Source organism: Macrobrachium nipponense, chromosome 12, assembly GCF_015104395.2.
Source record: "Macrobrachium nipponense isolate FS-2020 chromosome 12, ASM1510439v2, whole genome shotgun sequence".
Lineage (NCBI taxonomy): Eukaryota > Metazoa > Arthropoda > Malacostraca > Decapoda > Palaemonidae > Macrobrachium > Macrobrachium nipponense.
Window position 1 is genome coordinate 45,522,345 of NC_087205.1, and position 25,038 is coordinate 45,547,382.

Here is a 25,038-nt window from a genome sequence, read left to right on the forward strand (position 1 = left end):
TCTTCAGGAGATGTGGGGTATCTTTCATATTATTATTATAAGGTAGTTAGTACAAGCAAATTTTTTGTGTTGTAAGATTCTTTTTGGTTTTGATACATGGTCTTTTTTGCCACTTCTAATGCATTGTTTAGTAGACTATCTGGATATTTCAGTTTCTTGCCTGTATTCCGAAACTTATATATCTCCTCATCTATATATTCTGGGCTACATACCCGTAGTGCTCTTAGAAACATAGATGCAAACAATGATCTTTTGATCTTATTGTTTTGTCCAGAATAGAAATGTACATAGGAAGAAATATTAGTAGGTTTTCTGTAAACAGTATATTTAAACCCACTACTATTTCTCCGTATGAGGACATCCAAAATGTCCTCATACTGAGAAATAGTATTTTTCACCTGTGGATATGTGTGATAAACGAATCACGTGCTAAAAAGATTATAATCATATATATGTATATATATATATATATATAATATATAATATATATATATATATATATATATATATATATATACATATATATATATGTATATTGTGACGAAGCATCCAAATATCGGTCATTGAACTTACTAATCAAAATTTTTCCTCACAGCAACCAAACACCTGCATCTTCATCACAGATAAAATACGACTGATTACTCTAAAGGCAACAGCGATCCCTTAAAAACTTATTTATCATGCAAGAAATCAGACTAAGCTCATTAAAACAGATGTGAGGTAATCATATATAAAATTAAATTAACTAACAACAACTTTAAAACTTTAAGTATTTCCCTGGTTCTTAATTAAAAAAATTGAAGGAAAACAGCTCAATTACCACACTATATTCTTACCTAAACAAAAATAAATATAATGGTGTGCTAATGAAACTCTCATAGATATTTTAATTAGAAAAAGATTTATTACTAAACTCAAAATTTATAAGTAAAATTCACAATCTCAGTGAAATTTACTTTTACTTGAACAACACAAAGTTTAATTAATTCTTGAATTGATTATTAAGCAAAACTAAATCAAAATTAATTTATCACAAAAATCAAGAAATTCAATTATTCAAGTAAATTGGAAACAGTTAAGTGACAATTAAAAATTAAAAAGAATTCTAAGTAAATGCACATTATTTCACAAGTGTTAAACAACAATTGAAATTTGAAAAGAATTCTAAGTTAACGCAACTTAATTCACAAGTGTTAAATTCAATTAAATATGTAATGATTCATTAATAAAAACAGTTAAGTTAATCAAAGAAATTGTGAATGCAAAGCACAAAAAATGTGAAAACACCAAAATTGCAAAAACATTACGAAAACATTAATCATACAGAATATATAAAAACACACTTTAATAAGAAAAATAAATATGTGAGGACTGGAATCAGACTTTATTGAACAGAGGCTGTATATGAGGCAGCAGTGCAGACGGAAATGTAGTGTCTGTCACGCACGCACATACAATAAGGGATGGAGCCCCCGCGGCGATTGTATTTCTTCGCAGCTAAAAGTATACATATATCTTAGTAAAGAGAGTAAATTTTTACATTAAGGGTAAACCAACATCCCATTCTCTGAGTCCTCAGAACAATGCTTTGTTGGCATACTTTTCAATGTCTAGTGGAACCTTTCCAAGGCCCCTTGAGTCTCTGGATGATAAGCAGTCGATAACTTTTTTCACTCCTAACAAATTCATCAAATCCTAGAACAACTTGGAAGTAAAATTCTTCCCTCTATCACTGTACTATTTTGGGTATACCAAACTTTGAGAAAAACTCTACTAGTTTTTCAGCAACTATCTTGGCAGATATGTTTCTAACAGGGATCGCCCCTGGATATCTTGTCACAGGACACATTAATGTTAAGAAATACTCATTTCCCTTCTTTATTTTCGGCAGCGGTCCAATCATTATCTATGATCACTTTGCTAAAAGGTTCTCCTCTGATTTCTATAGTTGTATGAGGGTTTTCTGGATGGTTTCATTCGGTTTTCCAGATATCGGGCAGGTATGACACTCATGACAGAACCTGCTAACTAACATCTCTGTGAAGTCCAGGCAAGAAACAATATTTCATTATCTTTTCGACAGTCTTCCTGATTCCCATATGTCCAGACTAATGAGCTACTGCAACCACTTGCTTCCTCAATGGACATGGGATCAAAATTTGATGATATTCACCCCATACTGCATCTCCTGGTATATCTGTAGGTCTATACTTCCTTCCTCATCAGCAAACCTTCCTTCAGATAATAACAGGTAAGAGCTTGTTGCATCTCTTCTTGATCAACAACTCTGAAGACCAAATCAGCTAACGATGCATCCCTCTTCTGCAAGTCCATTAGCTTCACTCTTGTCGTCACTTGACCAGCTTCAAGGGTTGAACTCTGAATGTCTGCTAACTCAGCTACTGTAGTTTCACTACTATCTTCAGGAACACTTTGGCTACTCGGAGTCTCTTCAGGAACAACAGGTTTTTTTTCTTCTTCCTCTTCTTCTTGGGAAATTTGATCTTGGTCAGCACTAGGGGAAACATCACTTCCTTGGGGACAATTCTTCTAAGCTCAAATATCCTTCACTTGATCCTTCTTGGATGAGTAAATCCTCAGTCTTTTCACTTACTGGTGTAGGCTTCTTCATACTTCTGGCAGTTACACACCTAGGAAACAGGTGGGGGTTATTCTTCTCCAAATGTACCGAAGGACTAACCTCAACGGTTTGTCTGTCATTACAGGAAAAGGAATAAATGGCACACCACCAACTTCATTACCCAAAAGAACTAGTACACCTTCCACATCCTGTGAGTCCTTCACAGTAAAATCAACATTCCCTATCACCAATTTACATGACAGGTGTAAGCAGCATATAGGAGTTACTTCTCCTCCTATACCCTTCAAAATAACTGAATCTCTTGTAAGACCCTTCTCCAACTGATGGTGGAGTACCATGTACTGCCACACTATGGTCACTCCCTGTATCATGTAATATCTTGATTGGTACCTGCAGACTCCCTCCTTGAGTTGAAAGCGTACCTCATAGATATATGGCTTAAAAGCCTCCAAACCGCTCAGCCACTCACTGCTTGAGGTTACATTTCCACTGGTTGCTAAACACAGCTTGTTTAATTTCAGTCTTCTCTGTAGTCTGATTCTTTCCCACACTGCTCTTCATAGTTTGTTTCACCTTGTCACCTTTCTCTACGTGACCAACTGGTTTTGACAGCTGTTGATTCCAGTAACACTCCTGACTGAAGTGTCCTGCTCTTCCACACTTGAAATAGATGACTGTCTTCAAAAATTGGATGAAGATTTCACATTAGCTTGCTGAGGTGTATTACCTTGTATATTCTTGATAGTATCACTTGGTTTCCCATTAAATTTGTTCCTGAACTTGGATGAAACTTAAAACTTGTGCATTTTTTATTCTGGTATTTGACATCGTAATTGCATTTGCTACCATTTATATTGTAATCTTCACTCAGTATAGCAGCCTTGTCAAGTTTCTTTACCTCTATCTCTTTCAAATAGACTCTCATATGTTCAGGAATTCTCCCAGGATATTGTTCAAGAACTACTAATTCTTCTAGTTCATCAAAAGTTTTAACTTTAGCAGCCTCCCACCATCGTTTAAAACAACTTCTCACTTTATAAGCATAATCCAAGAAGGTTACCTTTTCATCTTTTCTTAAATTTCTGAATCTTTGATTGTAGTCCCCAGATATACTATTGCAAGGTAGTATCGCCTATTCCAGAAAGGCTAGACTGGATATCAGCCTGCCTGATCTTCGGTAAATCTCTATTTCCACTCCCTTGTCTTGCGGGAGGTCTGAGGGCAATTGTGAGTGACCCATTAACAGAACGTTGAAGACCATAATTCAGGTGTTGTTGTTCGGGGACTGGTCGCTTAGGTCTATCTGGTTAATTGAAGGACCAAAAACAATGCCGCGAATAAATCAATGACAGCTTGCACTGGTACGTGCCGGATGTTATCGGCTGTTAGACCCACTGTTAGAATTCAGGGATAGCCACCAGCCTGTGCACAAGGACAACTGAATTAGGTTCAACTAAGTTTTTACAATTTTATTAAAAAAATATAGCCTACTCTCATGACTACGATAAAATACTAAACTTACATTTGTAAGAGGGCCCTTATTGCCCCTACGATAACATGAAAGTGCTACACGCTTGCATGGTCACGAGAACCTTCTAGAACAATGTGCAAAACGAGGTTGATTCACAGAAAAACATGTCTAACATTATCTCGAATTGAACTCATGAACACTGATAACAACAATTCCAGTGTTACGCTAATGATGACTAAGATTCACTCAGATCAAATACTTAAACACATGTCAACTCACAATTACCTCATGGTGGAAACGAAATAACACGCTGTCGCTAGAGCTCACGGTTTTGTGTCTGGTTCTTATAGTTTCTCATAAGAAGGAAGCATGAGTGCTTCCCCTGCAGCTTGCTCTCTTGCAAGCTAGTCATTTTTGCATCTTTTAATTTCTACAATAAGGACTTAATCTCGTTAAGTGAATTTAAATCAAGACAAATTAATACATATGTAATTATTCTACAGGCATTTGAATCTACAAATTGATAATTTCAACTCTGATAACGTATTTTGACACAGAACCATCACGTCATTGCCAGCAATTGGATTACGTGGAGTTTTTTTTACATAGGGCCCAGGCAGAATTCAGTCCTGGAAAAATTGTGCACTAATTTTTTCCACGACAGTATTCACTGGACACCAGTGAAAAAAACAGAAAACAGTAAGCATAACTGAATCTCCCATGCATTAAAGGTAGCTTTGCTTATTCATTAAACGCCTATCAAAAATTTCAAGTGTAATTTTAAAAATCTCTCCATCTCCACCTAAGTATTCATCAGACACCAGTCGTAGGCATAAATCTAGTCATGATTCCTGGTTCAACAACATCATAATGAGGCTCTAGAACTCAAAATTCACAAATGAATGTTGCTCAGCAGCATTTACCTTACTGTATTGTCCTTCTCTCTTGTGGTGTTTCGAGGAGTTCCACATCTAGGCCCATGTCCTAAACTTTGCCATTCTCTAAACAATTTGGTTCATCTATGTATGATTCTCTTTGGTATATTAAACTTTCTTGAAATCTCTCTAACGGTTACTTGCACCGAATGCATTGCAATAATTGCCTTTTGCTCAGAGGGGGATGTATGTTTCTTAGACTCATATATGACACATTGACATTTGAATGAGGTCACATGGTTCCCACTGTAAGGTTATAATTTTTTTTTTTTTTTTTTATCTTTGATAGCATTTTGTGAGTTTCCAATGTTTTCAGTAAAATTCAACAAATTGGATAGTTCAACTACCTTCAACTTAACGTTGAAATGATAATGTAAAGATATCAATGACTGTTTTTAATGTCATTACACAACATTTCTTCCATCTTCGAAAAGGAACGAAAAATCATGAAACTGTCACAACTAATTTGAGCGTGCGTACACCTACATATTAAATCATCCAAAGAAAAAGTGACTGAGTGGATGGGTCTCAACCCCACCATTCATCTGCTGTTTGTTGATTACCTTGTTACCAAGCTTCAGCGACCATACCAGCTTTTACTGTATCCGTTTATAAGAAGTTTTGTATTCTCATAGGATCAAAATTAGATTCACAGTGAAAAAGCTCTGGAGGGAAATGAAAAAGAATGGTCACTATAGACTAGGTTCACAATAAAAAGAAACTGGGAGAGAACGGATAAGTGGTTATCATAAAGAACTAGATTGACAGTAAAAAGGAACTGAGGGGGAACAAAAGAGAATTTAGGTTCAAATGAACAGTAACTTAGAAGGAACTGACAAAGATTTGTCAAAAGATCTAGGTTCATATTTACAGGGAAAAGAGAACCGGGAAGAAACAGAAAAGCAATTGTCAAATGGTCTAGATTCACCATAATATGAAATTAGGAAGGAAGAAATAAGAAATAACCGCATGGAAATTGCTAACAAACGGAAAGAAATTGAAAGGGTACTGTCATGAGGTTCACCATGACATGAAAGTGGGAAGGTATTAAAAGATTGTCAGAAGTATCTAGGTTCACAATGAAAAGGAACTGGGAAGAAGCCAGAGAAGATTTATCACAAGGAACTAGGCTTGAAAAAAAAAAAAAAAAAAAAAAAACTGGATAGGGACTATTGTGAAAAAATGAGTGCCCAATTTTTCCGCGACTAATTTCTGCTTGAGCCCCACGTAAAAACCTCCATGTAAACCAATTGGCAGCAAAGACATGATGGTTCTGTATCGAGACACATTATCCGCATTGAAATGATTGTTTATAGTTTCAAAAGCCTGTGGAATAATTACGTACATATTAATTTGTCAAGATTTTAATTCACTTGAAGGAATTAAGTCATTATGAAAATAAAAAGATGTGAAAATGATTAACTCGCTAGGGAGCAAGTTGCCGAAGAGAGCCTGACGTGTCCTTCCCTCAAGAAACTCTGAGAAAAACAGATGTTGTTATGGTGAGCTCTAGCAACCGGTTGCAATTTCATTTCCACCATAAGGCAATTGTGAGTTGATGTGAGTTACGTTGATTTAATCTGTATTTATCATGGCCATCGTTAGAGTAAGGATCGTGGTGTGGTTACCAGTGTCAGCAATCTCAATTTGGGATAATGTTGGGAGTTTTCTGTGAATTTTTACGACTTTTGTGAACTGTTCTGGAACTTTATCGTGGCCACGCGACCACGTGACAGTCTTGTGTTATCGTAAGAGCGATAAGGGCCCCTTTGTAAGTTTGTGTATTGGATTTGAGTGTAGTAATGAGAGTACGGTATATTTTTAAAATAAAATTGTAAAAACACAGTTGAGTCTAATTCAGTCGTCCTTGTGCAAGGGCTGGGAGCTGTTCTGTCAGATGGGCCTATAGGCCAATAACATCCGGCAATTACTGGTGCATACAGTCGTCGAAGTATTCGGGACAAGGACTGAGAAGGAATTACCACAAGGAAGTAAATTTAAAATGAGTAGGAATTGTGAATAGGAACTAGTTTCCCATAGAAAAGGGTCTGGGAAGGAAACGAAAGAAATTTTCTAATCAAACTAGAACTGAAAAATGGCCTAAAGAATTAGGTTTACAATACAAAGAAACTGTGTAGGAAATAAAAAAAGAATTCTTTGAACGAAATTCACAATGATAATGAACTAGGAAGGAAAAGAAAAACTATTGTCATCAGGGATTAGGTTTACAATGTACACGAGCTTGGAAGGAAGGAATGGAAAAGTAGTTTTCACAATATGAATAGAGGTGAATACTTCTGTTCACAATGCAAAGGCACAGGCAAAGAACTGAAAAGGAATAGATGCAAGGAACTCGGCTGATAATGAAAAAAGCTTAGGAAAGAGCTAAAAACGGAATTGTCACAACAGAATCGAGGGAGAAACTGAAAAGCAAACGTCGAATGGAACTAGATTCACAATGAAGAGACCATGGAGGACGAGAAAGGAGTTGTTCCATGAAAGGAATTGGGAAGGACCTGACCAGGAATTGTCACAAGAATCTATGTCCACAAGAGAAGAAAATGATAATGAATAAAAAGGGGATTGTCACAAGCAAAGGAACTGGGAAAGAATTGAATATGAATTTTCACACGGCCCTTGGTTCACAATATAAAGGATCTGGATGGAAATGTAAGGAACCTAGATTCATGGTACAAAGTAACCAAGAAGGAGATGGGAAAAGAATATGGACAAGCAACTTGATGCTCTATGTACAGTAACTGGGAAGGAATTTAAGTTTAGCATGAAAAAGGATTGGGAAGACACCCCAAAGGAATGATCACAATTAACTAGATTCAGATAGAGAAGGAGCAGGGGAAGAAGGAATTTTCTTGAATCATGATCACATATATAATTCAGTAGCTTAATGTATGAAATAAACTGCAGCAGAGTTTACTTCATTGTCATGATTTACATTGAATCGTGGTCAACTGTTTGTAGATGATATAACATTAGGCTTAAGTTAGATATATTCTAAATAGTGCAATGATGAGGTTACAGATGATACCATTAGAATTTACAGTTCTTTTCCTTTCAGGATGGGATGATTTTAACAGCAAAGCAGGTGGGGATATTCCACCCAGTCCCTCAACGACTGATTCATCTTTTGTACGACAAAAGTTACCAAAGCTCCTCTTCCCTCCAAGTGCGTGAATTATTATTAATGGCTTTCTGTTGTAAGTTACGCAAAGCTCTAGATTACTGACTATTACGAATACGAAAAATAAGTAGTATGGTTGTTAAAAGTTACATTTACCAATTGTTGCTGACAAGTTCTAATGATTTTTAATTCATTCGACAGCAAAATCTGTGGGACTACCACATATTCCATCTAGCCGACAAATCTTTCCTTCCGGTTCCGTTGAGAAAGCGAAGATCATTATTACGTAGGAAATATGACCAAGGACTGACAGATGAGGCCAACTGTGCAACAGACGGTAAGCCTAAGTCATAGACTCAAAGTTTTTTATTTATCTTTTTGAGATTCTTCATTAATGTGTTTTTTTTTTTACGTATGCATATCGGTCAAAATATACATATTCTACCGGTAATTCACTCAATATATCAGTGGTTGGAGATCTTTTCTGTGTTAACATGTGGCACATTTAATCCTGTCTGAAAATGTCTTATATCCTACCATATTTAATGTTACATGGATATGATATTATAGATCATGGAGTTAGGTCACTTTATCTCAAACATTCGCTTCGCTGGAAGCCACAAGGTTAAGAGGAAAATCTGGTGGCACATCCCCAGGAGGGAGAAAGAAGGCCTAAGGTATATGAGTATATAATATATATATATAATAATATAATATATATAGATATATATATATATATATATATATATATATATATATATATATATATGGCTTAAAAATCACAGTAGATACACGTGACTTCATTATATAAGCGAATACCATAGGAAAAATAATAGGCAAAATCCCTACCGAGCGTTTCGTCTTTAATGAGACATTGTCGATGCACAAATGAAATACAGTTGAAAAGAATACCAGAGGGTTAACTGCGAAAAGGTAAGAATCAAAGCGATAATCCAGGATAATCCGAAATCACACGGTCACAAACTAAAACAGCTTTAACCATAAGAGAAACGGAGTCTTAGCCATACAAAGTCCAAAAACATGTATAAAATTAAAAATAGGGGAGAGTCGGGTAAGAAGCCCCCCTTAAGGAGCAATGCTTATATTGTCTATAGTATTTCGGCTATTGACCTAACAGAGATATTTCTAGAAAGCTTTGTTATTGGAGTATCAACGATCATAATCATGAGAAGCTGTTAGCAATTTGCGATAGTAAAAACATGACCTGAAAAAAAAGAACAAAGGGGGCTTTTTACCCCATGGGTGGGGTAAGAAGCCCACGGTGGGGGCTTTTTGCCCCATACCTAAGATATTGTGGTACTTCATGAAAACTACCATTTAAATTGAAAAGTAGACGACTATTTTTCCTAATTAAAAAAATCAACCTTCCACACAAAAATATTTAATAATGATGTTGGAAAATATACAAAAATTAATCTTAGAGTTCTTAGTTTCTTGTAAAACCTAGGAACTTTTTGGTATTCATAGGAACTGAAATTAGCAAAATTGTGAGATAAATTGACACTCCTCTACAGGACAGCTGTAACAGCTCAATTAGAAATAAATTTACTTTCTTTATATAGCACCAAGAATAACACGAATAAACAAAATAATGGATAAGTTTTCCATAAGAACAAAAATGACACAAGTAAAAAAGGGAAACTAATTTTCTTTACATTACTCCATTCTCTCTGGCTAAAGTCCTGTGACTGTGGTGGCCATCCGGAATTGTAATGTGCTTTTTTGCTCGACTTGGCTTAACAATTTTAACAAAGTGATGTAGCCAGTCTACGAAACAATCAGCATTAGACCATCCATTTGCTGTGCATCTAGCAATTGATCCAGGTGAGCTGCCGATCATAAGTAGCGAAGTCATCCTTTTATGGGCAAATATAAACATAAGAGGAAGACAAACTCCAGCTGCCTTCATTGCACAAATAAGATGTAGTCTGTCCTCTTTCACCACTGGTTACACGTCCAACTGATCAGATGGGGTAAAAAGCCCCCTGGGCTTCTTGCCCCAAAGCGTGGTGGGCCTTTTACCCCGCTTGCCATTTAAAAAAAAAACTAAATCCACCTGTACCTCAATTGAGTTTTCAAGTCTGGATTGCATTGCAAGATATTTCTTAGCTCTCATTTAAAGTAACTGTAGTTAAAATACTGACTTTACTGACAAGATGTCCGCACAGGATATCCCTGATATAGCATGCATACTTACATGAAATGTTTCCAAAGAAGAAAAATGCTTGCTGGCTTTGTCCCATTCTAGTTCCATGGCTGTTTGGTATAGAAAGCTTCAGGCAGAAGGTGTTGCTGCACTGATCAGCTGACTAAGTTGCTATGTTATGTAATAAGCAAGAAAATAAGGGGAGTCCTTTTACCCCCCGGGGGCCTTTTACCCCACTCTACCCTATTAATTTTTGCTGCTTATATTTATCCACAACTTTTTATAATTATGAAGGCATCGATTTAAAGAAAAGAAAAAAAACTTAAATTTAGAACACTTCCATTATTCCTTTTAACTGCATCGCTACACGGGACTAAGGATCTTGCTTCACCCCCGTTAATAGAATCATCTAAATCTCTCATATGTGCGAATAATGCATTCGATATTTGGCCAGTTCTCACAGAATATTGGTATTGTTTGATTCGTTGTGAAAGCGATTTTCCAGTTTGTCCGTAACACATTTTATCCCACTTTGGTAGGAAACATTTCTAACACGAATGTAAAAAACAACTTTGAGTGAGCAAGTGATGCCCAAGTCGATTTTACCAAGGAGAATTCTCTGTTTAGGAGAGCGACCTTCCGACGAGTTTCAACGCATCATACTTCAGAAACATCAAAATCACAAAAGTGGAGGGAGATAATGCATTAAATATCCTTAGAAGCAGATGGTATGGCTTTAATCAGACTGTTCCTTTGGAGTGGAAGAATAGGGTGCAAGATTATTGCTACGGAAAATAGAGAGAGTTGCAATCGTCTTGATAGTGAGTTTCAATTCAAGCAGAAGAACCTTATTGCTGAAAGCGACTCGACTAAACATGCCAACGTGGACTTCATGGTAATTTGTCGATCAAACTGGTGGATAGTGAGTGCTACGACACTGGCTTTGGGATATGGATTAAGTCTTGGTGTTTGTGGCGGTAGCCTGGACTATGTCGATATCTCAAAATCATTTTGCTATTTGAAAAATTTTATTCATAATTTATGTACGGAGGACATCCGTATTTGTCAAGGTATTTTGTATTGTTCTATGGACAAGTCTTCTCCCCCTAATGTACCCGTAAGATTTTTTTTTTTTTTTTTTTTATACGAAACTGAGGTCTGATCCTACACAGGCAGTGAACTCTCATTTTAGTAAACAAATTAAACCCATTCTAAAGGGATTGGGCCATTTAATTAAACAATTTGCACCTCAATGCTCCTGCCTACCTTATTTGTATTGTTTTAGTCAAGACACACAATATCAATAACCCTATCAGACCAATCATTAGTTCAGTAGGCTCAGTATAATTTATCTAAATGGCTTGTAAAAATTCTTACACCTTTGGTAGGAAACATTTCTAACACTAATGTAAAAAAAAACAATGTCGATTTTATAAACAAATTAAAAGGTTTAAATTTGAATTTTGATTTTAATATTAGTTAGTTGTCTATTTACAAAAGTGTCTGTAGATAATGTACTTGAATTTTTGAAGGAAGATTGAGAAAGTTATGATATTCATTTAACTGTAGCAAACCTCATTGTTCTTATGGGTTTACGTATCAAAGATGGTGAAATTTGTTTTAATGGTGAAGTTTTTGTACAAAACTTTGGTATGGCCATGGGTAATCCTTATCTCCTGTCCTTAGCAATATTTACATGAAATTTTTTTAGACAAAACTCTTCCCAAGAATTTGGCCCGAAATATTATATGGTTTAGGTATGTGGTTGATATTTTCTGTATTAGGCCAGTTCACGAAGATGTCCTGCAATTTCTGATTAAGCTCAATAATTTAGTCCCTTCTACAAAATTTACTGTAGAGAAAGAAAGAAATTGATTTGAAATTTTTTGGTGTAACAGTCCATAGAAATGATAAAAATTTCACCTTTTCAATCTTTTAAAAATCAACTAGCATTGCCTCTTTTGTTCATTGTTATTCCAATTACCATTAAAATGTTAAATTCTCTGTTTTCTCTGGGATGTTCTTAAGGACTCTGTGTGTCTGTAGCCTGCAGGTTATTGATGCCAAGATTACAACTATTTATGATGTTGCCTTGAATCTGTAATATTCAAGGACTATTGTAGATGTAGCATGGAAAAGAGCTAGGAAAACTTTTTATTTAACTAATGACAAGCTTGAATTTAGTAAACATAAGATTCTCAAATTACTGTACGATGAAAGGTTTTTAGAAGTTCATAGAATTTTAAAGCTCTTCAACATGAATGTTGTTTTCAGTAATATTAATTTTAAGAGTTTAGTAAGAAAAAAATTCTCTGGCTGCATATATGGAAATCCTTGTAAAAAGTGTGATAAAATGTATTACGGACAAATGGGAAAATCACTTTCACATCGAATCAAACAACTCCAATATTTTGTGAGAACTGGCGAAGTAACATTATTTGTACATATGAGAGATTTAGATCATCCTATTAACTGGAATTCGGTAAGATCCTTAACCCAGTGTAGCGACATAGTTAAAAGGAATAATTTAATCTTGTTTCATCACAGTTGAAAGGAATATTATTTAATCTTGTTTCGTCACAGTTAAAAGGAATATCATTTAATCTTGTTTCATCACAGTTAAAAGGAATATCATTTAATCTGGTTTCATCAAGTCAAATAATGGAAGTGTTCTAAATATAAGTCTGTTTGTTTAAACTCGATGCCTTCATAATAAAAAAAGTTGTAGATAAACACAGCAACAAATTGATATATTTAGTTGTATACATGTTGTTGGACTTGGACTTTTTATGGCTAAGTTTCCGTTTCTCTTACGTTTAAATCTATGTTTTAGTTTGTGACTGCGTGATCTTGGGTTTGAAATAGACACATGGCTTGGGATTTAAATCCTATCCTGTTTAGACCTGCAAGCGGCTGAGAGAGAGAGAGAGAGAGAGAGAGAGAGAGAGAGAGAGAGAGAGAGAGAGAGAGAGAGAGAGAGAGAGCGCTCGACGATGACCAATGCATTGATTCACATAAAAACAAAATACCTTTATAATGCAAGGTTCGCGATTAACTTGCAATTCACGAAATATGACACTTATTTTAGTTTTGAATCTTACTCCTTAACCTCTATGCTTTATGCAATGGCGCATAAAATTAAAATTTCTCTCTCGAGCTCTAGTCTGTCAGCCTACACGTGGTCTATTTCCTATTGCTATAATGGCAGCCAGATTTTATGCCCATAACTAGAATACATAGTTTTGCACAAATAATTAGAAAATAAAATTGACCTTTTTCCTGTTGTGGAGAATTGGGAAACCTTGCTTTCACTTGCTCATAAAAAATATCAAAGGAATTCAGATTCGTTTCTTTCGTGATACCAACTTATCAATCATTACACAAGACTGGTTTAGGTTGCCATTTGTTCTGATCTGCTAATTCACTCCTAGAAAATGTAGTTTAACACTGAAAAATTTGGCCTTGAATGGAGGAACGAGAGATCACAACAAAGAAAAAAAAACTATGGCAGAAGGCCGATATTACTGAGGAAGGAGGAATTTACATAAAAGCTGGACTTAAGTTTTAAATGCATTGTATTTACATTAATATACAGAGGTCCAGGGTCTAATAAGGTGGTTGATTGGTAGATCCACCGGAAACACGTGGCTGGGGGCAACCAGACACGTTTTCAGAAATTTGCGCAAACGGGTTATTGAAATGCAAGACTTGCTCCAAGGGTTTCCAATTTCTACCACAACCAGGCACGGTGTTTGTTTGGCAAAGACATGGACACTGGCATAAGGTGTTGGGGGGGGGGGGAGGCGGCACATGATGGGCGAACTATTTAACACATGTAACGTTTCTTTTCAATCAAAAAGTTTATTTACAGGCCCCACTCAGGGGATGGAAGAAAATGACTGGGAATTTACACAAAGAGAACTATTTTGTTGTTTGAATTTACAAGGGAATGTTTACTAACTAGTCACTCTATCAAGGGGAGGTAACCACAAGCATTCAAGCAAGATGGGGGGAATGAGAAGCTAAAGAAAGGAGTGAGGGGTGGTAGAATTGTCTTGGAAAAATGGAAAATGAAATACAGACAAATGCAAAGCAATTATCTTGGTGAACTGGAATTTACTCTCACAGTACCTGGAAATCCTGGGCTTGGGACTTCCCAGAGGAGACAGTTGGTGGGGGGGGGGGGGGGGGAGGGGGGGGGGGGGGAGCAGAAAGGGGTGAAGCGGTGTCTGCAGTGTGAGATCGCAGGAGCGTCTGACCTCTCTTAGGTCTAAAGTTCTTCTGAGAGTGAACCGCTGGTTCCTGTCCCTTTTAAAAGTTTCTCTAGTAAGATCCGCAGAGTCCCTGTGTGGGGGGGGGGGGGGGTTAGATTCCAACAACCAATGGGAGAAGAAGATAAGCTTTTCTATAAAATGGAGGCTTTCACTTCAGGGGCAACTTGCATATAGACAAGGGTGACTGAAACTGGTAAAAGAGACCTTACTTTCCTTGGTTTTGGCTTAAAATCTTGAACAAAATATATATATATATATATAATATATATGTATATATATATATATATATATATATATATATATATTTATATATATATACTATATATATATATATATATATATATATATAACCTTTACTTACGTATCATTGCTTGGCGACTTCTTGTGTCCCAACTACTGGTGAACAGAAGACTTAAGTTTATAAAAATGGATCTGACTGCAATTACTGGGGCAGGTGGAAACATAAAAGACTAGGAATGGGCTGAAGGCATTACTTCATCTATGGAGAATTTCAGATAAACAATTTGGTTTTACTTCAGTAATCAATTATATTTACAGTTTAACGCTCAGATCAGAAGAGATTGGAAGTTAAACAGACACGCTAACAGAATTTGAAAAAAACTGAAGATTTATGATATGACCCTTTTGACAAGGGACACCATTGGGTAGAACTCAGTCTGTGAATGAGAGACTCATAATTACATGGGGGAAAAATAGCAAATTCTATTGAATTGAGGCTACACTGAAGGCGCAAAAAATAACTCGATACGAATGTGAAATAGCTTACATTAATTTTACACACTGTGCTGACTCAGTCAGAGTGTTGTAAGAAAGCACACTTTGAAAAGGAATTGGAATACATTATACGAATGCATAACACGTGGGTAGATTGAAAATAACCTCAAATCGTGACATTGCCTTCAATGCAGGAGCTTGAAAAGAGACAATGCTTCCAACAGGAGATGTGGGCTGGTTCCGAGATCTCTGCCGACAGTGCACCGCTTCTTGTAACTTTGTGAGATTATTTTTCTGCTTCTCTAAGATGGCACTAAAGTCACTATCGTCTAGCCTTAGGCTACAAGATGGCTGTGAGCTCCCATTTTCTTTAGCAAGAGTCAGTGTGTGTTCCTGGTCTGGTGACGTTAGACGCAATATAACCTTGAACAGGCTTCGATTCCGGTTGTTTTGTCTGAAAAGTGTATTTTTAAGGCAATCACAAGATCTCAGAAAGATGAACAGATTTACCAAAATGGGTGAGAATTAAGAGGAATAACAGAATGGACTAATTTCTCACACTCTTCCTCCGTCAGGTATCAGTGTGGCAACAAATGAGGTCTCTTATGTTTAAAAGCAAGGTTGACAGTTGAGGTGGCTTGCTAAGAGGGGTATCTCTCTACAACTTCTCTACCAAGTTGACAATTTCACCTTGAATTGGGTGGAATTGTCAACAATCAAGGCAACTTAACTGAACAATCGATGTCTCCTCTTTACATTCCCTTTATGTGAGATTAAATTCTAAAATAAATTCTGAGAGTACATCAATTTAAATTATTCTCATTTTATTTTAAGCTTTACTCTATCGCAGAAAGACTTCTGCTGCCATTTAAATTCTTATTTTTCTCAATTTATTACTCTAAAAGCAGCCTTATAGCAAATTCGAAATAAGAAGTATTCCATGTCATGAACTTAAGTAAACATGTAAAATAATCTTAGGATTAGTACAGGTTTAAAACCCAAGGTTAATCATGTACTTAAAAATAATAATGTTAGCTCTGGTAATCACAGTCATACTGCTAATAGTATGCCTTTATAAGGCAGTATGACGAAGTACTCATGGACCTATGTTAGGTTGGTGCCACGAAATTTGAATGGTGGCACAGTGCTAGTTATGGTACTGAAAATTATGGGTGCCTAAAATCATAAAACTAAGTACAGGTGCCAAGTTCTTTGTAAGATAGAAGTTAGGCACTATGGCAATGGTCACTAGTGTGGGGAGAGCTCATCAATTTTCGTAGGTTGCTTGAAATCTGTATGCCATTGATTTTTCTTTCTTGGGCCTCTCCAAGGCTGGTATTTTGAGTTCATTGAGAGACAGGGGGAACCGAGTCTGTAGAAGATATGCAAGTGTCATCTGTTCCAGCTGCTGCAACAACTTGAACAAGGGCAGGCCTCGCAAGCTTGGACACTAGTCGCCACAGTTCCTTGGGTTTATTGGCCAGTTGAGATGTGGAAAAGTCCCTACTGAGGAGGTGACTGGCCCATACACGGGTTTTGAGGCTGCGTCTTGGGGTGAACTTCCACTGTGGTCATGAGAATCTGGAGAGGACTAGTAAAATTGGATGTGACTCTTGGAATGGCACTGGTAGCAGGGCCAAGCTGGGCAGATTGATGCAATCTGTACTGGGATCTCCTGGTAGAAGATTTGATGCATGCTCTGGCACTAATGTATGTCCAGCAACTGGAATCAGATTTGGAATGGGCTCAAAGTCCATGATGGATGGAACACGGCACTGTCCAGGATCCTTAAGATGGCCTGGGAGAGATTTGGATTCCTAAGGTGCGTCTTGGTACTGGCACTTGGACAAGGCCGGACAAGAGTTAAATTGGTTAACTCTTAACAGATAGGCTAGAAAACCAATATGCAGCACCCCTGGCAGGGTAAACTCTGAGGTCGGCCAATTTAAAGAAAAAAAAAAAAAAAACATATATCAATGGAAAGAGGAAGATATGCAAATGCACAAGGTGTAGAAAAAAAAGGAAAAAATTGTCCCTACCTTCTACAAGAACTTCAAAATGACTATTTACAACCCCTTGTAGAGCCTCTTTTACAAGACAGTAGTAAATTTTACCAAGTTGAACAGGTTTTCCCTAATAAGTAAATTTATTTTATTTTGTAAAATTATAATCAAAGGTCATACAATATCATAACAGATAAGAACTATCTAAGTTCAGTAATAAATTCCGAGTATATTGTTGTAAAATATTTATGTAGATTTACTGAGATAAAAAATGCAGTAATTTTTTTTAATTGTACATGTCTTTTCTAATATTTCTTTGCCATTTTTTTTTTTTGCAAAATTACAATTGTAACTGACATACTATCATAAAAGATAAGAGCTAAAACCAACAGCAACCCTTGGTATATTTATGAGCATATATATTAAAAGACCTCATGTGAGAGACAGAGAGGCAGTACATGCACCCTTCAAGTAAAGATTGCAAGTAACTCTCTGATGAGGTCCACTCGATTTTAGCCAGTGTAAAAGTTATCATTAGTGAATTTATGGGCTATAGATTTATGGGGAACTTTCACTCTCAGTGAATGGTTTGAAAGGTTAGGACTCTTGATTTGTCAAATTTTAAAAGGGGACTTGAGATATTCTCCAAAGATGAGGTCATAACCTCCAGGAAGATAAATTGCTACTGCAAGTGTGTAGAGCTTATTGTAGTGGGGCCTAGTGACCCTCAATTTAATTGTGGGGAGTATCATTTAATTGTGGTTGATACCCTCAAGGGTGTTAAGGTTTCGTCAATCAATGGTGGCTCCGTGGGGGACATTGTCTTCCCGTATGAGGGAGATTTGGGTGCCAGTATCACCAAATGCTGTGACCTGACATGTGGGATAACTACCTCTAGGAGGTGCCACACATATGGGATCCTTGGCTGGAGGGCTTAATGGCTAATGGCAAGTGTTGCTGATTTGCTAGGCATTCTGCCCATTGGTAGGAGTGCCCATAAACTTTGCAAGTGTTGCAATAGTCACTGCTGTAGTCTCTCTTGGGCATTGTTCTATTAGAAGGAAGAGGCTTGTTATTACTTACCCAAGGGCCTGACTTGGTGCCATTGGGTGTTATCCCATTTAGAGACCTAGAGGAATTTGCTGGGTGATTCTCAGCCTTTAGACAGCACTGTTCAATGGGGTGCACTATTATGTTACAATGGCCATACATAGGCTTCTTTGTATGATGTCCATTATTTGGCGGAGGTGGGAAAGTGCTGAGGGGCCATAGAACAGGAAGTCTTCGATTTTGACGTGCTCAATTACTTCTACAGTGGTGGCAGCAACCAAGGATTCCAGCCAACACCAGAGAGCTCCATCTTTGTAGTATGCCCACTTAGACCATGTTTGACCTGCCTTTTTTGGCCTACCTTGCCAACGTTGCTTCCATCATTCAAGGGTTATTTCATAGGCCTTAGTTATGGCCTTATGGACCTTGTCAAGTTTTCCTTGTCCTCCTGGGCAAGGGTATGGAACACGATTATGCCCTTGCTGACAAGGTGCTTTCCCAGGAGCAAAGAAACCTCTGCTGGAGCGAGTTTATAATTTTTTAGGTCTTCTTTTACCCGGGTTCAGCCCATATGGGCATAATAGTGTTGGCTTGGGTGAGTTAGGACTGGGTTGGGGTCTGTAGCACGTGAGATCTTTACTTTCCTTCTCCACTTCTCTTTACTTTCTTTCCCGTCCTTTCTCTGCTAATTTTTCCTGCCTTAGGAATAGAGTGTCCTGTGAGACTTTCTATGTGGTTCTTAAAAGAACTAGTCTAGTAACTTGACGAGTGTGATGGGTTCTTAGGTGAATGTAAGTAGTAGTAGATTGTTCAAAGAATGGGCTCTTAAATGAAGGTAACTAAGTATGTTCGTTGGTGAACATATTTAATAGATGGTTAAAAAAAACGAGCTCTTAAATGAAGATAGCTTGTAGCTTGAAGAGCATAATGGGTTCTTAGGTGAACGTACTTGATAGATTGTTCAAAGAACGTCTCATGAATGAAGGTAACTAGCCCTTTAACGCCGATTGGACGTATTAAACTTTGACGAAAATTGTCTGTCGGGTGCCGATTGGACGTATGGTACGTCAATATAAAGTTTTTTTAAAAATTCGCTAAAATATAGTTGTAGGCCTAATAGGCGAAAACTTTTGAATCACGTGCCTTGTGGGATACTGATACGGATCAAAGCATTGTTTTGTTTACAATCGTTACCCAGGCGCGCAAGCGCAAATTTCTTTCTTCTCGCACTAAAAAGCATTAGTGACACATCTCAGAAATTATTTCGTCACTTTGACATAATTTTTGCACCATTTTATATTAGCCGTTATATGAAGTATTATATATGAAAATGTGCAAAATTTTATGTAGAATACAACGAAACACAACTCATTGTTGTAGCTTTTATCAGTTTTGAAATATTTTCATATAAATAACGATAAGTGCCAAAATTTCAACCTCCGGTCAACTTTGACTCTACCGAAATGGTCGATACCGAAATGGTCGAAAAACGCAATTGTAAGCTAAAACTCTTATATTCTAGTAATATTCAATCATTTACCTTCATTTTGCAACAAATTGGAAGTCTCTAGCACTGTATTTCGATTTATGGGGAATTTATGAAAAAAACTTTTTCCTTACGTCCGCACGGTAACTCTTCCGAAAAAATCATAAATTATTTCGTCCGATGTTCGTAATGTTTTCACCATTTTAAATTAGCCATTACATAAAGTTTTTATATGAAAATGTGGGCAATTTCATGTAGAATACAACGTTAAACAACCCATGGTTGTAGCTTGTATCAGTTTTGAAATATTTTCATATGAATAACGATGAATAGAAAAAATTAGTCCATCGGTCAACTTTAACTCGACCAAAATGGTCGAAAACAATTGTAAGCTACAACACTTACAGTCTAGTAATATTCAATCAATTACCTTAATTTTTCAACAAACGGGAAGTCTCTAGCACATAATTTCAATTTATGGTGAATTTTTGAAAACAGCTTTTTTTTACGTCCGCGCGTTACGAATTCATGCATCATTTTGTGATAATATTTTCTCTGTGTTGCCTTGATCGTTTTACAATGTGTTGTATACCAAAATCATCGCAATTTAGTTTACAATACAACGAAAAAAATCAACTCGTTAGCTTTAACCGTTTTGCTCACAGCGCGATTTGTATACAATTATATATGCTGAGAGCCTTAAAAGGTTAGTGTAAGACTTGGTGGGGTCTTAAAACTTGGCGAGAGGGTTTTAATTTGGTGATTGACTCGCTCGGAATTTGCGCGGAGCGTGGAAGAATTGCACAGAAAAGTAGAAAATTAAGATTGCCCTTTAGAGAAAAAGAAAATAGTTTGTTAGAATACACAAAGATATATATACGTGTAGGAATAACTGAGATGTCCACATTACAAAGTAAAAAATGCAATGGTATGACGTTTTTATGAATTTAAGAAACACGGCACGTACAATACCAAAAATTACCACTCACGAATCAACCAATTTCCTTAGAATCACATGGTAAATGGAATGGTTACGCAAATATTATTTAGACATTACTAATGACCAAACCACATGGCGGCGTTTGTTGTGAGCGAAAACCAGCACGGTAAGTTATAGAAAAAGAACGAACTTTAATGGAATGGTTGTCTCGGCTCTGCATTATGAGAATTTTGAATGGAATTTCGCTTGCTGTGTCTTTTGTTACGAATCGACACTAGGTAATGGTTTGAAGTGGGAAAATTTATGGAGCGCTTGGCCAACTAGAATAAATTTTCGTGGATGAAAAAGTGAAAATTTTAGCAATATTTTGTTCTGGATTTTAAGAAATCCTATCGCGAAACAAAATGGCTAGAAGTTCTATGAATCATGGACCGAATTTACGTGTAGCCTAGCTAGAATGTGGGACGTCGCGTCGGATTGTTATTAACCTGACCTGTAGTACTTACGTGGCCTGGATTTGGGGATTTCATGGGTCCTAACTGTCAAACAGAAGACTTACCGTAATAAAACTGGCTCTGACTGCAATTACTGGGCAAGTGGATACATAAAAGACTAAGTGGGCTGAAGGCCTTACTTCAACAAGGCTGAATTTCAGATAAACAGTTTTGTTTTACTTTGACAATTAATTATATTAACAATTTAACACTTAGATCAGAAGAGCTTGGAAGTTAAACAGACACGCTAACATTGCATCAGCTGATATCTCTATCTCTGCTAGTTCTAAACCTGTTCAAGCACGTTTAAAGGAGTATCCTAAGCATAGTGAAGGTAATACCACTGCTCGGTCATTTGTTGAGGCTTGATTTGATAAATATGATTGGGCTGAGTATACTCTCAAGGACGTGATGCAATGTTCTGTTTTGCTCGTAGGCACTTTGCATCACCTTCTTATGGCAATGCAGACGGTGCATTTGTAAGGAGTGGCTTTAGACGATGGAAAAAGGCACAAGGAGAAGATGGGGCCATTGCAAAGCACCTGAGCTCTTATATCCACAAATCCTCCCATACTGCGTGGATTGACTACCAACACAATAAAACTGATAAAATATCCATTAAACAGAATGTAAGTGAGAGCTATCAGAAGAAAGTCCGTAAAAATCGTCATTACATAAAAACTCTTGGTGAGATTATACTCCTGACAGTAAACAAAATATAGCGCAAAGAGGTCACAGAGAAAGTGACAATGAACAAGATCCAATAAATATCCGTAAACTTCTTAGATTCATTGCCAAACATGATCCTCTTATAGCTGAACGTGTCAAAAGTGGTCCAAAAAATGAGAAGTACGTCCACCAGTTCTGCAATACAAAATGAGATGATTGATACATTTGCATCAATTGTGAGGAAAGAAATAGCCGATGAAGCCAAAGATGTGAACAAAACTGAGCAATTTGCACTAGTAGTACGATTTTATGATGAAATCTCACACTGTATTCAGGAATGTTTCATTTCATTCACTTCCATGTCTTCATTGGATGCTGCGTATATCACAGACATAATATTGAAAAGAAAACTTTAGAAAAATTAGGTTTAGATTATAAATCTTCTCTTGTTGGCTTGGGATTTGATGGAGCATCTTTCATGAGTGGAGGAATTAGTGGCGTTCAGAAATATATAAAAGAGAAAGCACCTTTTGCTTATTTTGTACATTGTTATGGTCATAAGCTCAATTTGATTTTGGCAAGTGTTGCAAAGAAAGTACCACAAACATCAGAATTTTTCAGTCTTCTTGAAGAAGTCTATATCTTTGCTAGTAATGCAGTGGTTCATGACAAATTCCTTTCTATACAGCGTGAAATGTTTCCTGAAGAACAAATTCGAGAACTTCAACATCTCAGTGATAATCGCTGGTGGTGTCGGGCTACCTCCTGTGAAAATGCTTTATTACGTCTGGAATGTATTAAAGATTTTTGAAGGAGACTTCTGCAGATGACACTGGAGCTCGAGCTGTATCTGCTAGAGGTTAACTTGCTCAGATGGATGCAGAATGTGTTTGTTTATTGCAGTTTTCCTCTGAAATTCTGGGAAAAATAAATAAAGTATCTCAGCAACTGCAGGACAAACAGGCAGACCTTGGAAAAGCAGCTAAACTTACTTCTTGTCTTCGTGAAGATTTAGCTGATGTAAGAAACTCCAACTTATTGGCATATTGTAGGGTTGACGAACTCTGTACATTTCACCAACAGTGACAAGAAAACGTTCAAGAAAACCTCGACAGCTCCGTGATTTTGTCATGCTGGAAACAACTTTCCAGAGAGTTGTGGAGCCAAGTCATGCACAAAAACGTCATAATCTTGTATGAAGTATTAGACTGTTTAAATAGTGAATTAGATTGTCGTTTTTCCAAAGATTCATTTGAGATCTTCTGTGGCATTTCAGCTCTCTGTCCTGCAGGACAGACGTTCTTGCATGAGGATGACTTCAAGTCATTTGCTTTATCATATTCAGTTAATCAAAGTGATTTAAAACACGAGCTACCTTTAGTTAAGAGATTGCTCCAGAAATTACCTCAGCCACCTACATCATTGGTGGAGTTTTTGTCATTTATTCATCCATATGAATCTGCCTTTGATTGCTTATACAGGTTACTATTGTTAGCAGGAACACTTCCTGTTACTAGTGCTTCTTGTGAAAGAAGTTTTTCCAAAATGAAAATAGTAAAAACATTTCTTAGAAATTCAATGATTATTGAGAGCCTAAGTAACACTGCATTATTATCAATTGAAAGTAAACGGGCTGAGTGTATTGACTTCGTTTTGTAGATGAGTTTGACAGCAGACATGATAATCGTAGAATCAAACTGCACTAAACATTTTGAGAATTGTCCTGACATGGTCCATATCTGTTTTGTGCTCAAATGTGTATTATAAAAACTTACTATTCTTTAATAATTGCATAATGTTATGCCAAAACAAAATTTTTAGAATTTTCATTATAAACCTCATATCTATCTGTTCATTTCATTAATTAATACCTTTCCTTACTTTGTTTAAATGTGCATTAAACAAACTTGCCATTCTTTAATAATGGCATATTGTTTAGGATTGTATATAGTTTTCAATGTCAAACCAGCATTTTCAGAATGGCCATGACATGGTCCATATCTGTCTGTTCATTTCATTAGTTAATACCTTTTTTTAGGTTGTGCAGATTGTTACAAACCGAGAGAGGTCCGCTTCAGGTTCGATAGGAAATAAAAAAAAAAAAATTCAACACCAACAGTTGAAACTGGGGATATGAGTATAGAAAGAAACACTAACACAACAAAGATTTATTTACAAGCATACTAACAAAGATAAATGCAGAATGGTATCTCCTTTTTACATAAAAAGGTAAAATCTTACAATGCGTGAACTGGGGGAACAGTGAGCTAATTCTCTAAACCTCTTGCAGAACGTTTCTTCTCTGAAGTTTTGCTCTATGTCGAAATGCCTCGGTCGTCCACTCCTGACGACGACTTGACCAGAATTCGACCAAACTCTCTCAAGCAACTTTTTCTCTCTGATCCTTCTTCGGTTCCTTCTTTTATCTCTCTCGGATGATCTCTGATCTCTGCTGCTGAGCTCTCACTTATCTGATCTGTGACTCTTACTAATGATCTCTTACTCTGTGACTAACTGATGATCTGCCTTCTCCTACTTCATCCGTCGTATTTATAAGGCATCCTGGGGGCAGGGCCTACGGCGACGTCACAGACTCCCGAGATTACCGGAACAATTTAGAAGAATCTCGACGGAATATTGCATCATATTTCGCTGCATTTTTCACGACACTTAGGCGCGTGTTGCGCTCCACAACACGCCCGATGATTCCAGAACCACCTCGAGAACAGGTGCCTCCAACACGGGCGTGAATGCCTTCTCGCTGCAGAAGTTCTCGAAGATGCGTTTTCCTTTCCTTTATCTTTCTTTGCTATAAAGCAATTACCTGACACGTCCCCCAAAAACTTTGATAATTCTCCATTCACTCAACCACTCGTGCCAAAATAGAAAACGGTCATTAGGCTACTCATTCTGAAAACTTTAGAGAGGCTATCACATTATCCTTTTCTCTTACTTTTTCCGTTTTCTGAACTCTGATTAAAACTTTGAAATGCTAAAACACCTCTAGCGTTTTCTCAAAACTAATTTCTCTCAGTAGCACTGTCACATCGAACACTGGCGGTGGCCATGGTAC

At 36.8% G+C, this 25,038-nt stretch overlaps 1 protein-coding gene across 1 annotated transcript in view; it reads left to right on the plus strand.

Moving 5' to 3' along the window:
* LOC135224511 (uncharacterized) overlaps nucleotides 1-25,038 on the plus strand; it is a 475,768-nt gene that overhangs the window by 52,999 nt on the left and 397,731 nt on the right. The window contains exons 4-5 of the mRNA XM_064263554.1: nucleotides 8,085-8,192; nucleotides 8,349-8,484. Of these exons, the coding sequence (XP_064119624.1) occupies nucleotides 8,091-8,192; nucleotides 8,349-8,484 (238 nt within the window). The 5' untranslated portion in view covers nucleotides 8,085-8,090. The remainder of the gene's footprint in view (nucleotides 1-8,084; nucleotides 8,193-8,348; nucleotides 8,485-25,038) is intronic.